This window comes from Nasonia vitripennis, chromosome 5 (genome assembly GCF_009193385.2).
Source record: "Nasonia vitripennis strain AsymCx chromosome 5, Nvit_psr_1.1, whole genome shotgun sequence".
In the NCBI taxonomy this organism is placed as follows: domain Eukaryota; kingdom Metazoa; phylum Arthropoda; class Insecta; order Hymenoptera; family Pteromalidae; genus Nasonia; species Nasonia vitripennis.
The window spans coordinates 22,060,534-22,075,104 of NC_045761.1; the positions used below are offsets into that span (position 1 = coordinate 22,060,534).

The window sequence follows — 14,571 nt, forward strand, 5'->3', positions numbered from 1 at the left end:
ATAGGTACTCTGAAATATTACAAATTAAAGTCAGGTGTACAATAGCAATGAACAATCAAGTATCAATGTCACTTTACTATATGAACGATAAACTTTATTTAACCCTTTTTACACTTGACGATCGTATTAGGCTACAAATATACAGACTCGGCGCGATGACTTTAATAACAGAAATATAGCTTTTATTATCGTATGGTTTATCTAAAATAGTACTGTACAATCACATCTATGATCTGATAAATATCGTTTTCTCAAAAACGATTAGGCGAGTCGTCAATATATTATGGCCTTCACCTATGTACTAAACAGCGAAGTGTGATTTCAAACCGATGCTAATGTGCATACCTGACAGAAGCTACCCCACCTGCCTGAAAGTACAGCAACGTTTTGTTTTGAAAAACATTTACATTGGACGATTCCAAGGAAGCTTAAACAATATCAACTTTGTGCGTAAAACAAATAACAAAAAAATTCATTGATCACCAAAGTAGACTCATAAAAAAGAATATAACTTTTGTATACATACTATATACACAGCTTAAGTTTTACATTTAAATTGATGCATGTCCAGTGCAATAGCACCTGTTTGTAAAGTATAATTCTAAAGTAAATTTCAAAAAAGCATTGTAAAAAATATATGAGCGTTTGTAAATATATACGCCTATATGTATACTCAAATCATTGTGGTCTCGCAAACGCTAAGTTACCTTTACTTTCAGAGAGGCAGTATTTGAAAAGAATAAAAAACTAGTAAATAGAAATCGTTCTTCTGTGGAAAAAGCATACGTTGCTGATGTCAGAGAGATTTTTTAACACTTTTAAGAAAAGAGTCTGCTGAAGAAACCCTTCTTTTGGTCCGCAGTAATAGCAGTAAGAAAGATAGTGTCTATATCTTTGAATACTTGTTCACTAGACTTGGCAGCATTCACATAATTATGGATGCCACGAAGAGCATAGTAGTCAACAAGTGGCTGAGTTTGAGAGTGATATGAAGCAAGACGTTTTTTAAGAGCTTCAGCATTGTCATCAGATCTTTTAATCAGTGGCTCACCAGTTATCTATAATTAGAAGTAAACAACAAGTGAATTTCCTGCAAAAATTATGTAACATATTTTTGTTTTTATTCCTACTACTTACGTCATCTTTCATAGCAACTTTTGGTGGCGCGAATTCTTCGTGATAGGATCTCCCACTAGCCGGATGAATCAAGCGACCAGTTATTCTCTTAACCAACAAGTTATCATCAATGCCAAACTCAATGACAGCATCAAGCTTTGTTTTCTTTTTTTCCAGCATCTCATCTAACTGTAAATTATAATCAACATTGTATCGATATATGATTTCACGATTACAGTAACACAAATATTAATAGCAGCAGTAGCAACCTTCTCTGCTTGTGGAACAGTTCGTGGGAAACCATCCAAGAGGAATCCACGCTGGCACTCGGGCTTTTCAAGATTTTTATCAATCATATTGACAACCAAATCATCGCTGACGAGTTTTCCGGCATCCATAACTTTTTTTAGTTCAGCTCCAAGAGCAGAACCCGATTGAATTTCCGCTCTCAACATGTCTCCAGTGGAAAGGTGGCAAACACAGTAGCGTTCTTTCAACATAGGTGCCTGATCGAAGCAAAATAATAGAACGAGTCAAGTGGTATTGGAAAAGTCAAGTAGCAATTGTTTCAAAACAAGAGTAGATATGATTGTTAAAGTTACCTGAGTGCCTTTTCCACTACCGGGTGGTCCCAACAACACGGCATTGATTCCTCGCGACGGTTCTTCAACATTTTCCTTTGGCAATGATTCAGTTTTGGGTGCCATGTTTCCAAATTGACCTGGAGAACCTGATCAGATAAAGAAATGATTATACGACTCGATGGCAGTGGAAAAGGGAAGAGGAAAGAGTCAGCAGCCCACTGACGACGTGAAAAACGTGACTCTTGGATGTGTCGCTACATTACCTGATAAACAGATTTGGAACTTGAACTATGAACTGTTCTTGCAGCAAGGTCTACTGATGATCGGCGAACGCGCGCTACGGAGTACGGCCATGCAGGCGTGACAAGTGGCCGGCGGCCGGTGGCGCCGCCAAGTCGCTCGATGCTCTGCGCCTACACACTCTGTATATAGGTATACCGTAACACTATATCTATATGCATATGATACTATCCCAATTACATAAGACGGCTCCTAGTCCACTTGACCGATCTAACTATAGGCTGATTTAAAGTTTTAGTTGCAAACTTTTACGAGCAGTGTATTTGTAAATAGCTAATGCTGCACGATTGTAAACAACTATAATGACCTAATTTTTTTTACTTTATAACGGGTATCGATTGAATGCAGATATATCTTGATTGGTCTGCTTTACCGATCGATCATCATTCTTGCAAAATGTCCTTACGCGGGAGATGCGATGGATTTAAGTATTTTATCAAGATAAAAAATTATACTTAAGGGAAAAAATTTTAAATAAAAATTAAGTATATTCGTTGACAATATCGTTATCAACAATAACGAGGGAAAAAAGAATTAACTTTGTGCTTACGTCAATGACTCAGTTATTTCTTTTAATTTTAAAATAATTATACCTCAAATCGATTAAAAAAAACGTATTATAACAACATAAAAGTGTAAGTATATTTAACAAAGGGGATAAATATGAGTAATAATAAATTTTTTACAATATAAACAGTGATTTCCCAATAATTAGGATTTATTAAATTACCATTATCGTGGTCATAATATACGAGAATACAATGCAATTTTACATTCACATTGATATATATGTGTACATGTAGTTATAAATACGTACATACATACACAATAATCACTTGTGTATACATATATGTACATATTTTTTTTTCAACATCTTTCCTTCACTTCATTCATTGTTCTGCTCGTTAATAATTAATAATGAATGCCCTAAATACTATTTCTTTCACACAAATAAGTTAAAAACATAAATGCAATTAATATTTTAAACTATCTGGGAAAATTACGCGCGTGTCCCCAATGCATGTATATGTACTATGATTAATAGTCGGTTACTTTTATTAAACTTATCAAAACATTTAAATATCTATACTTTCTTTATAATTGAATTTGTTCGATGATACGATTGCATTACTGCATAAAATGAGCACCGTTATTGTTAATAGAAAAATCTCAACAGTCACATTTTTTTATACAAAATATAGCGTTGACAAACAATGACGTTATTAGAAAAAAAAATTTGAACAAATCTAATTCCTAATGTCAAGATGCATCTTCATTTTCGTATAACTATTGAATGTGACAGTTCGTTAACCGCTGATTTCGCAAATGATCTTAACGGTATTTCAGCCACCAATAATTAATGCATTGTACCTTTACTGAATGCCTTGCTGATTATTTAAGTAAACACTAGCATTTCAGTTCGTGTAAAATTTTTTAAAAAATATTGTGCAATGACAGTGGACATGATGCTCGGCGCATCATATAATATACTCACTGTAATAAAAATGGGCGTCGTATTACAAAGAGTTTAAAAATGCTTTTTTTCGTAAAACTTTACTTAAAAATTATGATTTCTATTCGTGTTATTAAAAGAAATAAATCATATCCAACAAATTGATTCTTGAATCAAATTTCATTAATCTAATTATCCTGGACTGCAATTTTCGGTTTAATACTCCACAATTTTATACTTATCAACAAGTATTTTAGATAGTATCGGTGGGCAATTGTCACATTAATGCTTTGCATTCAAACAAAGCTAGTTTTTTTTTTCTAACTTTTGATGAATCGTTAAAGCGAAATTTTTGCTTTGGCATTATAGTAGTTGTATTATTTTATATTTATATATATATATATATATATATGTATATTACATACATACGTACATACTGCTTAGAGCTGGAGTCTAAATATACATATATACCTATATGCATATACATGCATTTACATACGCATGTATACGCATACATTTATATAATCTATGTATATTTATATATATATTCCATAGGTACTAAAACGATAAAAAATACTATTTTTATATTGATTTACGTATGTACACATGCATTTTTAACACATTCCATCAGGATACTTTCTCGAATTATAAATCGATGTATATGGTCGAGCCTCGATCATCATACGTCATGTATACTGAAAACACGATAAGAGCAAAAGGTGGCGACTTGTTTTGTTACACAAGAGCACTTCAATGACAAGATAAATTGGAGTTCATTCACAAAAAGGACTGGGTAATAAATACTGCTTGTTAAATTGCTTGGAATGAAGATTCAGCTACTCTACTTTTTTTTGCTTCAATTAAAATAATCACTATACATGTGTGGATAACTGCTTGGATTCTGTAAGATAATTAAAATGAGAATACTGTTGATTCTGATCGAAGTAATTATCGGCTTAAAAAGTAGGACCTTTCGTTCCAAGAAATTTAGAGTTCATAAAATATGTGCACGCACAAGCATGTGCATGAATAAGTATCCAGACATTCAGAACGCGGCTCTACCCATCATGACCAGAACAGTCAATGACAACAATAATTGTGGAAATGCAATACATACATTTTACGCACAATATAAATATATCTGGAATGCAGTTACCAATGACTTTCAAACTCTTCGTGAAAGCAGCCGTATTTCTGAATAATCCATCTAGACTTTTTCATCCCATAACTGATCCTTCTTAATTATTTTATGCTCAGCGACATTCGTTAATTGAATTATATTGACTATGTACTCAACCGGTCTACCTTTCTACTTCAGTCACAATAAAGAATGTGTTTTTCCTTGTCTTTAGCTGTTTTTTGCTTTAAAGATAAAAAGTCTTGCCGTAATTGTGTTTACGGCGTACATTTACTAGATTAATGATTCAAACATTATTCAATCGTGTCTTTAGTAGCAAATAGCCTCTGCTGTCATCGAATCGAGCCAACCGAAGAATACACACGCACACAAAGGGCGATCTTGCAGTGCTTATTTGTTTTACAAGAAGAAATCAAGCTCCAAGCGTGAGTGTTGAGCTTAAAATTTAAGCAGAGCAAACGAGCCATGGAGATGCAAAGCCCTAGACGTAATTTTTCCTAAACGAAAAGAATTTAGGCTTCTTTTGTTCCACGTGGTCAGGCATACATATCGATAAATTGTGTTCTAAAAGTCCTTCGGTTAACACGGCTAAGGTTGCTTCGGCGTAACTTCGGTGTCAGTCTTAAAACCATCGCCCTTTATCTCGAATTCATAACAAATAGCTTCATTTTCATTTTCATTTATCGTGTTTTATGAACAATTTTTTACGTTGAACTCACTTTCATCATTTTTATCACATAGTACACGCAACAAAGACTCCCTAAAACAAACTGAAAAAGAAGTTTGAATGTCAAAGGAGATATGGAAATCATTAAAATATAAAAAATCGCATCGATAACAATTCGAAATATTCGGTAAAAAATATCAACGTGATGCCAAATGATGCGCATGCACGTTCGTATAAAAACTGGCCGTTTTTCGCCCTGGTATCAATAAAATCGTATACGAAAAATTTCATCTATGTGAGTGAGCACACGTATAAACAAATAGGAAACTAATCGTTAAAAAAAAACGAACTAGAAACCGATAATTTGTTGTTTTAAGCATTTCGCGAGTCGCAGCTTTGTCCTGTCTGAAAATGCGCGATCTTGAAATCACGAGAAGAGGGAACTGAGGTTTTCAAGACTGGAAAAAACGGAAACGCAAAGAGAGTGTCTCGTGCCCGTGTTATCCAGCTTCATAATGCCTTTCTTCCTCCTGTTCTTTTCGTTCACTGTCTTCACCCTTTCTTTCCTCTCCATTGTTGTGTTGGCGCTTTCATGGCTTCTTCTGAGTTTTTGTCGCGACTCGAAAATGATCAACCGATGGCGCGAACATCCGTCTCCGTGCGAATCGTTTGTACCGTTCCGCATGACGTACATGGTCAGGCATCCGTTTCCCCTTTCAGCCTAAGACGAGCAAAGTCTTCGAAAATAATATCGTCACCGTCGGCTTCCCTGAAAGCAGTCGAGGAAATTTCTCAAATTAACGTCATTGTGTTTCACTCGATATTCGTTTCATTATTGTTACGCAACGAAAAACAAAGAGAAAAGAATAGCTAATTTTATATAACTATCGCTTAGCTCACGACGAAATAATAACTTACTCGTCCAGCTGGATGAGGTTGGTGTCTTCCACTCCGTCTTCGGTTTTATGCGTGGGACTTGGCCGTGCTGTCGATGGCGCGGGCTCCTCCTCTTCCGGCTTCGGGTGCATCAGTATGAACGGCAGCTCCGCAACCAGCTCTCTGCAACAATATTTGTCCCTTTAACATTCTGTAGGTGCGACTCTGGAAGAGGTAGCTCGAGACATGTAGCACTTGAACACTTACCCTGCGAGAGCTCCAAGGCAAAGCTTTACCTTTACTTTGTACTGCACGATTATGCCGAGGTTTTCACGCTGTGACGGATCCGCTACTCTGTAGATATAACATTTTTTTTATTATTATTTTTCTTAGAACAATTAAGGCATTTTAAACATGCACCATTCGGCCCTTAGATTTTCGTGATTAACTTGTTACAAAAATCCATAAGGCTCCGAAGCATCAACCAAATTACACAACATGCATAAATGCTACGATACTTCCAAGAAAGCGTTGCAGAAACCAGCTTATTATCCGACTGATTGTCATAACTTTTTTTTAATAAACTCCTTCATTTTCAGAAACACAATACACAAAGAGAAAAATACTTCGTCATGCATTGCAAATGGAAAGAATTATCGCGTGCAGTTATATGCTTAGAAAAGAAAGAGAGAGTACGCAGGCAGTTGCTACATACATATTTCATGCTTTCCATAGCTAAGTTACATAAATACGCGCTAGTTAGCATCTTTTGATGATGTTTCACATCGGGCGGGAGGTAATACAATTTTAAATCCTTTTTATAGCTTCCGTGGTTAAGAGCCCGTAACTCGACGAATGGCACTGGAAAAAACTCTCTTTTATGAGACATTATTCCAGCGCTATTTGTCATGGAATTAAAAAGTCTATTCTTGAAACAACGTTCAATGATACAATGATGTCAGTACCTCCAATAATAACTAATTAATTATCGTTCGTCGATTGACGTTGGTGCGCAATATTACAATACGCCAACTTTGAAAACAATGCACATCAGGAAGCGAGTTAATTATAAAGCTATAACGCATTCGATCTAGCAAAGAAGAAGATATAGTAAGAGAGTGATATGTGTATAGAATAAAATAGAGAAATAAAATGACGGTGCGTTAAAAAAAGAATAAAATGTGGGAGAAAATCGAGACTGGAATGGATGTTTGATACACGTAACATAAGCCGCTGGAAAGTCCCACAAACTCTCTCTCTCTCTCTCTCTCTCTCTTGTGTGTGTTTTTGTGTTCAGTGTATATGTGTGTGTGTGTGATACGTGTGACGCGGGCGCGCGTGCGTATATAAGTGAATCTGTTTAGCAGTTTGCCGATCGTAAGATGTTATATGCGTTGCTTAATGAAATGGACATAAGGCGCTGCGTGTACAGTATGCGATGCTTGCCGAGAGCTTGAATTAGTCTTTGTTTTTACAGTCGTTAATTCAGTCGCACTGTAAACATGTAAGCAAGCTCGAACTAATTTGGGAAGACTGTTTAGCTTTTACGCGACTGCCAAGATTCAGCGTTATACGTTCGGCCGCAGGTCGTGTTACAAACGAAATGCTTCGAGTGAGAGAGCGAGACTCGATCGAGTCGGTATATAATATACATATAATGTGAAAATACATTAATGCGGAAATATATATATATATGCATATATATATAAACGGTGTATTAACAGTGGTGAGCGCGTAGTACACAAGCTGTTGTTATACATACTCTTTGAGAACATTATCGACATAATATACACATATCACAATGGTACAATCGATGAGAGATATACATAGTGTTGAGAGTATACGTGTGTGATGATATATATCTGATAACGTATACACGCGGCTCGAGAGAAAGAAAGAAAGACAGAGAAAAAACATGATAAGCAAAGTATATAACACGTGGCGCGTGCTTAGTTATAATTGATTTTTTTCTTTTAATTTTTTTTGGTTCGTTCATTGTATACAGCATAAAAGATATCAACATCGGCCTTACAGCGTGCTGGAGGCCAAATTAGTGTCCTCGTGTTTGAGCTGGCCATCTAGGGCGAGTCCCCACTTGTCTTTGTTGTTGGCGAGAAGCGGTGTCAGGGAAAATACTTTGCTCAGCGTGAAACCCGGACCGACTGGGCAGCCCTCCCTGACAAACATCATATCACAGGTAGGATAAAGCACAATTTTTTTCACAGTGTTTTTTGTTTATCGGTCCATATCGCTGATCGGGTCTACTCATATACATGTCTCTCTAGCGTGACAATACTCTATGTATACACGTCGTTCACCTACGATCTACCTGACTAAACCTGAGCGTGATCTATATGTCTGTAAGTGGGCTTTGAGGGAGCTTTCCGAATTACGGGCAAGTCTGTGAACTTTTGAGCCAATGCGGTTTCTCGATGACTGGCAGAGTGTCAACAGATGTGGGAATAGCGGGGATAGATGGCATTTGTTACAGGCGATGTAGGTCGAATTATGATTTATAAATGTAAAACGAAAGAGAGAGAGAGAGAGAGAGAGAGAGAGAGAGAGAGAGAGAGAGAGAGAGAGTGTTGAAGCTACTAAAGGGTTAGGAGGATATAGGTGGTTGGTTATAGATGTAATCATCACCGGCGAGCGAGCTCCACAAGCAATACCGTTTTCGCGGACGTGAGACGTCCGCGAAAAAAGAGTGAAGTGATGGTTGAATGGCCAAAGAAAGAAAGAGAGACAGGTGAGAAGAGTCCAGAGTGCATGACCTCGAAGGAAATATAGTATGCAAGAGATAATAGCTGGCATTCCATCCACCAATAAATACTGTTAACCATTACTCAAAAATATAACAAAGAAAAGAGTGAATAAAGATAGAGAGAGAGAAAAAAATCACAGTTCGCCTCGGAGGCGAAAACGAGCTGAGCTCGAGAGTTGCCTGTCGCGGAGCTCGGCAACAGAACAACCGCACGCGTCAGGTCGTTTTCAGCCTCCTCGGCGAGCCGCATATCGCACGATGGCACTCACATGGTGCTCGAGGCGAGGTTGGTGTCCTCGTGCTTAAGTTGCCCATCAAGAGCAAGACCCCGCTTGTCCTTGTTGTCGGCAAGCGTCGGCTTAAGGGAAAATACCTTGCTCAAGGTGAATCCTGGCGCTACCCCTATACTGCCAGTGCAATCATTTTTATTCCTTTCATTTATTCCAGAGAGCATTTTGTTTTATGAGGGATATAATTTATGTGTGTCTGCGCTGTGTGTGTGCTCAGCAGATAAAGGGGTATATGGTATGGTCAATTTTTACGATTTAGAAGAACGTGTTATCGAGTCGTATACAAGGGCTGGGGGTATCAGCGGAAAAGGGGCGGGGGTCGTTCGCTAGGAGGGCGAAGAATACTCACTCGCTCTCGGCCTCGGCTACCGTGCACTTATACTGGGCGGTAGAGAAGAGGCATATGTCGGCGAACTGCCTGACGGAGACCTTGATCTTCTTGACCGTCCGGTTGCTGTTGTTGGCTATGTGTACGTTGACGGCGATGTTCTCGCCGTGGTGATAGAGCTCCTTGTCGAGCGAGGCCTCGAGGTGCAGCTTGCTCGGCGACATCATGAAGTCCTTGCTGACCTCCGTCGAGGGTTGCTCGCCCTGCTTCGAGGGGGCGTACATGATCTTGCGTATGGCCAGCCTAACGCTGTTGCGCTTGTGCGGCTTGTCGTCCTGCGTCTCGCCGACGAAGGCTTTGAGCTCGTAATCGACGCCGCAGGGCTTGCCCGTATCGCCGGGCGCCGGTTGCAGCGTCACCGAGGCTGGACAGTGGGGCGGTAGCTCGAAGTAAAACGGATAGGCATTGCTGCCGAGCTTCTTGATCAGTCGTTCCTGCAGTCGCGTCAGCTCCCTCGGCTGCGTTCCTGGCTGCACCGGGTAGATCTGCTTGGCCGCCAGGTAGAGGTCCTTGCGGAAGGTCAGCCCCAGCACGTCGAGGTCCTCTCGGCCGTACTTGAACGCGGCCAGCACGTGGCCGAACACCTTCCTGTCCTTCACATAGTCCGGATCGATCAGCACCACTCCGTCTGCGAATTCGAAGGACGGCGGCGTTTTAGAAGGCTTGAATAATAATACTGTTAAATACTCACCAATTGGATCGACGTGGCTGATGTGATCGACGAAATCCCGCTTGCCGAGGTAGACGGTGATCTTGCCATTGGGACTGGACTTTTTGAAGACGCGAGTCGCCTGGCGCTTGTTCACGCTGTCGTCCATCGCCGGCCCGCTCGAGCCAGCAGCTGGCTCTCCTTCGCTATCCGACACTTCGGACTCCGAGCTCGGCCACTCTTCCTGCAAAGTTAAAAGCAAACGCGCTCTCGTTACTTTCATCTGCGTCAGTACACCTTTTCCTTCTGATTATACGTGTATGCATACGCGTAGCCCTCTATCCCCCGCGAGTCATTGTGCTCTCACTCTGCACTTTCAGCGCAAGAGAGATAGAGAGAGAGAGAGAGAGAGAGAGAGAGAGAGAGAGAGAGAGAGAGAGAGAGAGAGAGACATCAAAGCGCCCCTCGAAAAGTCCTAACTACCTTCGGCATATTCTCTTTCTTTTTCACGAGCCCCTGTATTTCGTATGTACGAGCGTCTACCCCCGCGAGTCCTTTGAAGATTATATAGAGAGTACGCGATGCAGCGCATACGACGATGGTCGAGAGAGGAAGGATTGAGAGCAGAGGAGAGACTGAGGATGAGTTACCGAGCACATCGTTCCGACGTCGATTGCGAGCTTCTCTCTGTGTGTTCGACTAATAATTCGAGCGTACGTATAAGCGACTATATATACGTGACACGAGACGATCTTTGTATTTGTCGGAATAAGTGGACGATACGCACCTACCCTCTCGAGAGCTGAGAGATACGTTGAATTGAAAACACGGATAATTGCGCTCGGTTGTAAGCTAGTTATTTCAAAAAATCGAAATATCAATGAACTTGGAACGTCGCGCTGATAGTACAACACTCGCGGGTTCGATAAGGATCGTTGCATCATAATTCCATATCGATCGTACTCTAGTCTCTCTGTATACAGATCGCGAAGAAAAAAAGTGTGTGTGTGTGTGTGTGTGCACAGTATAAAATAAAAAAAAATAAAAAAAAGAATCGAAGCGCACGTGTTTGGCCGGGAATGACATTATCGTCGACTCGCCATAAATCTGCAATAAATCGAGGCTTTCCGATACACACTGTAGCGCAGGGAAGACGCGGAGGAAGAGGAAGTTGATTGAATAAAGCCCACGAGAGAGACTCTGTGCATATATACACGAGGTCGCGGCGAGAAGCTGCGCATGTACCTATAATGCAATGATCAACAGTCGAGAGACTATAGGGCCGCGTCGTCGTCGTGTCGGTGAAAAGAGAGCCGTTTGTCACAACTCCGCTTTTGTTCTCATCTGTGAATGCTCGTTAATACACGAGCTTTCCTCTCTATTATTATGTCGTACACTCGTTATCGAAATTTCATTCGGAGGGAAAGCAATCACATCGTAATATGCAAATTTTTCTATATGCACCTAATGCAGGGGACACAATGTAGCACTATATGAGCGGAGAGCTCCGCTTTCTGGGGTTACGGTGACCCCAATAAAGCAATCAAGAGTCAAATTAAAACATCAAAGCTCAATAAAATCTCTCTCTCTCTCTCTTGTGTATATAACGCACACACGCCAAGGCCGGCGAAAAAGAATCTCGCTTATATTTTTCCAAATCAGTGTGCCGCGCGAGATTTCCAATAACGTCGATGTCAAGAGCGCGCGCGATGAGTTCCGAAAAAAGGCGTTCACGCGACGGCCGAGATCCCGAGCGATTACGAATCATTATCGCCTGATTATATAGGTGTATACCTCTATATACGTGCCAGAGAGAGAGAGAGAGAGAGAGACTGTCGTCTCAAGGTCGAGGTCATTTGCGGCAGTTTAATGTAATGCAAGGCGAAATGGGATCGATTGTTCGGGGAGTGTAACGATGTGCTGTTTAGAATAGGCTAGTGTTATATATGCTTCGGCTGATCTAGGATTTTTGCGTCGGGCTCTCCTTCTCGATTCTATAAGTGTACACACTGCGGGGAATTCCGAGATACGTCGACGAGAGCTTTTCTTCATTAGGTAATTGCTTTGTTTAATTAGGCGAAAGCCGTTTCTATTTCCGTCGGTTAATGGGTGGCCGTATACGAATTAAACGGAACGCGTTGGCGACACGAATGTTTAAATTTCAGAAGGTTAGTGCATACGCAGATATACAGGGTGTATTATTCAATTTTCAGCCGGAAACCACGTCGCTATCTTGATTTTCCGCGACTATCGAATCGTATCGCAGAAACTAATTATACTACCGACGCAGAGCGTAGATTGCGATAGTGAATAGCGTGTGCTATGTGTAGTGGAAGATCGTGTTTCACGTAAGATTAGAGCCGTTTTGAAAAAATCCAGTTTTTTCATTATCTAAATCTAAATAAGTATAGGGAAAAGTTGCATCGTCGAAAGAGCAGACTTCAAAACAATAACACACGACACTCGACACCCTCACCTCTCCGAGTGAAGAAGTAAAATTTCCCAAAAAGCCGCACTTATTATCCAGTTGACGGCACTTCTATCTCCTATCGAAAATTCAATCTCCCATTATCTTGTTGACTTGTTTTGCTCGCATTTTGCCGAATTGCGATTTTCCGTCTTCTCCATCCGCGGACTTTCCTTTTTTCTCCGAAGCCGCTTGCATTCTTCGAACTCCAACAAACACACGCCGCGGAGAGCTGAGTGACGTGTGTGTATGTGCCTCTATATATCGCTTTTTAATTCCTCCACGTGAATCACGTGCTTGAGATATACTCGTTTTATATTCGCGCAAAGTTACGTTCTATAAAGTAGAGGGAAGATGACGAGTATGCCGGGCGGCGTCGCTTTTCCCACGACTCCCTGTGTGTGTGTGTGTGCGTGTGTGTGTTTTCGCGCAGGTTGGCATCGCTGCTATCGAGGCTCTCGTGCATACATGTATAGATATACACATCTATGATCTAGTGCAGAAAGAGAGAGAGAGAAATCATCGTATCAGAGAGGGCGGGAGAGAGCCAGAGTATTTTTCGACCAGATGAGAGAGAGAGCAGCCGATAAAGAAGTCGAAGAAGAAGAAATAAGCAACGCCTCGCCCAGCACCTACGAACGTGGAGATCTGGATGGATGTGCTCGATCAATGCCCCCCCGAAGAGAGCCGCGACGTGCTGGAGAGCGAGCGAGCGGGCGAGCGCGCGCGCGAGAGAGAGAGAGAAAGCACGTATATATACATAGGTATATAGGTATAGGCGGAGAGCGTCGAAAGAAGTAGCATAGCTCGAAAGAGAGAGAGAAGAGGGCAGGGCCCGTATAAAGGTTCTCCTCCGTGTGTGAGTTAGCGATGGTCATGTGCTGCAGGAAGGAAGGAAGGAAGGAAGGAAGGAAGGAAGGAAGCTCGCGTCGGGGTGGGGGGTATTGCTCATTCCAGGTACGCGGCTCCGTCTGATCTTGTTCTCTTTCTAACCTGTGGAGGCGAAGCGCGTCCGTTGGCTCCGCTGACGCTGCGCTGAGGCGAGGCTCCTGTCAGAGGGAGGCGCTATGAGCTACAGTAGGCCCGCGGGAAATTCTCTCCTCGTCATCTCGAGGCCACTGCTGCTCGACTCGCTTCTTCCTTTTCTTCTTCTTCTTCCTTCAAGGGATAGAGAGAGAGAGAGAGAGCCGAATACTACCACTACTACTACTGCTGCTGAGTAGAAGGCGGCAAGGCCTAGCGATGTATCCGCCACCGTCGCCGATGCACGTATATAGATATATTATTGCGTGTATGTGTGTCCGTAGAGTAGAGCTCTCTCTCTCGCTCTTCTTGTGTGTGTGCGGATGGACGAAACGATCCCCGAAACTCACTCACTGTACTGTGCGCTACATACGATGCTCTCTCGCACACCGCCCGCGCGGAAGGAAGCAAGGCGTAATATATACCGACAAGTATATGTGCGATGTATATAGCACACGACGGCGACGACGGCTCTCCGCGAGCTACACACTGCTCCCGACGACAGTCCCGACTCCCGAGCACAACAGCCTGCTGCAAGCCAGAGCGGAGCCTCCTGCAAAGGGGGACGAGAGAGACACTCACACACGGCCGCGCGACGACGACACAGGGGGGAAAACGCGAAAGGAAGGAAAGCGGACGAGCCGCCGAAAGCGCCCCCTCGCTCGAATTCTCCCTATTACACACCTCGCGATCCGCCACCTTATTCGCGGCTATACAATCGTCCTCGCGTACTTGATCACTGATATCCTTCGATGTTGCCGGCTTTACTTAAAAAAAAAAAAAAACAACAAAAAACGCGCTTTTATTCACGCGACACCCTTACACTCGCGATCTCGAAAGGCACAGTCGATACAGGTAT

General features: G+C 41.7%; 2 protein-coding genes across 12 annotated transcripts; both read right to left on the bottom strand.

The window, feature by feature from the left end:
• Positions 1 to 68: 68 nt before the first annotated feature.
• Positions 69 to 2,123, bottom strand: LOC100123971 (adenylate kinase). The gene is made up of 5 exons (XM_001607714.5): positions 1,964 to 2,123; positions 1,719 to 1,846; positions 1,386 to 1,622; positions 1,138 to 1,305; positions 69 to 1,058 (listed from the first exon to the last, which is right to left on the bottom strand). Exons 2-5 carry the CDS (start codon positions 1,821 to 1,823, stop codon positions 819 to 821), a joined length of 750 nt encoding a protein of 249 aa, XP_001607764.1. The 5' UTR covers positions 1,824 to 1,846; positions 1,964 to 2,123; the 3' UTR covers positions 69 to 818.
• A 567-nt stretch (positions 2,124 to 2,690) lies between these two features.
• LOC100123969 (beta-arrestin-1) lies at positions 2,691 to 14,326 on the bottom strand. Of its 11 annotated transcripts, none has more exons than XM_032600247.1 (8): positions 13,683 to 14,324; positions 10,265 to 10,466; positions 9,535 to 10,201; positions 9,165 to 9,302; positions 8,167 to 8,310; positions 6,402 to 6,488; positions 6,177 to 6,317; positions 2,691 to 6,027 (listed from the first exon to the last, which is right to left on the bottom strand). In XM_032600247.1, exons 2-8 carry the CDS (start codon positions 10,389 to 10,391, stop codon positions 5,955 to 5,957), a joined length of 1,377 nt encoding a protein of 458 aa, XP_032456138.1. In that variant the 5' UTR covers positions 10,392 to 10,466; positions 13,683 to 14,324; the 3' UTR covers positions 2,691 to 5,954. The 11 variants fall into 11 exon arrangements, with proteins under 11 accessions (XP_032456138.1, XP_031787335.1, XP_031787340.1 ...); XM_031931475.1 differs by lacking the exon at positions 13,683 to 14,324 and adding an exon at positions 10,873 to 10,896; XM_031931480.2 differs by having other exon boundaries at positions 9,535 to 10,466; positions 13,683 to 14,326.
• Between the last annotated feature and the right edge of the window lie 245 nt (positions 14,327 to 14,571).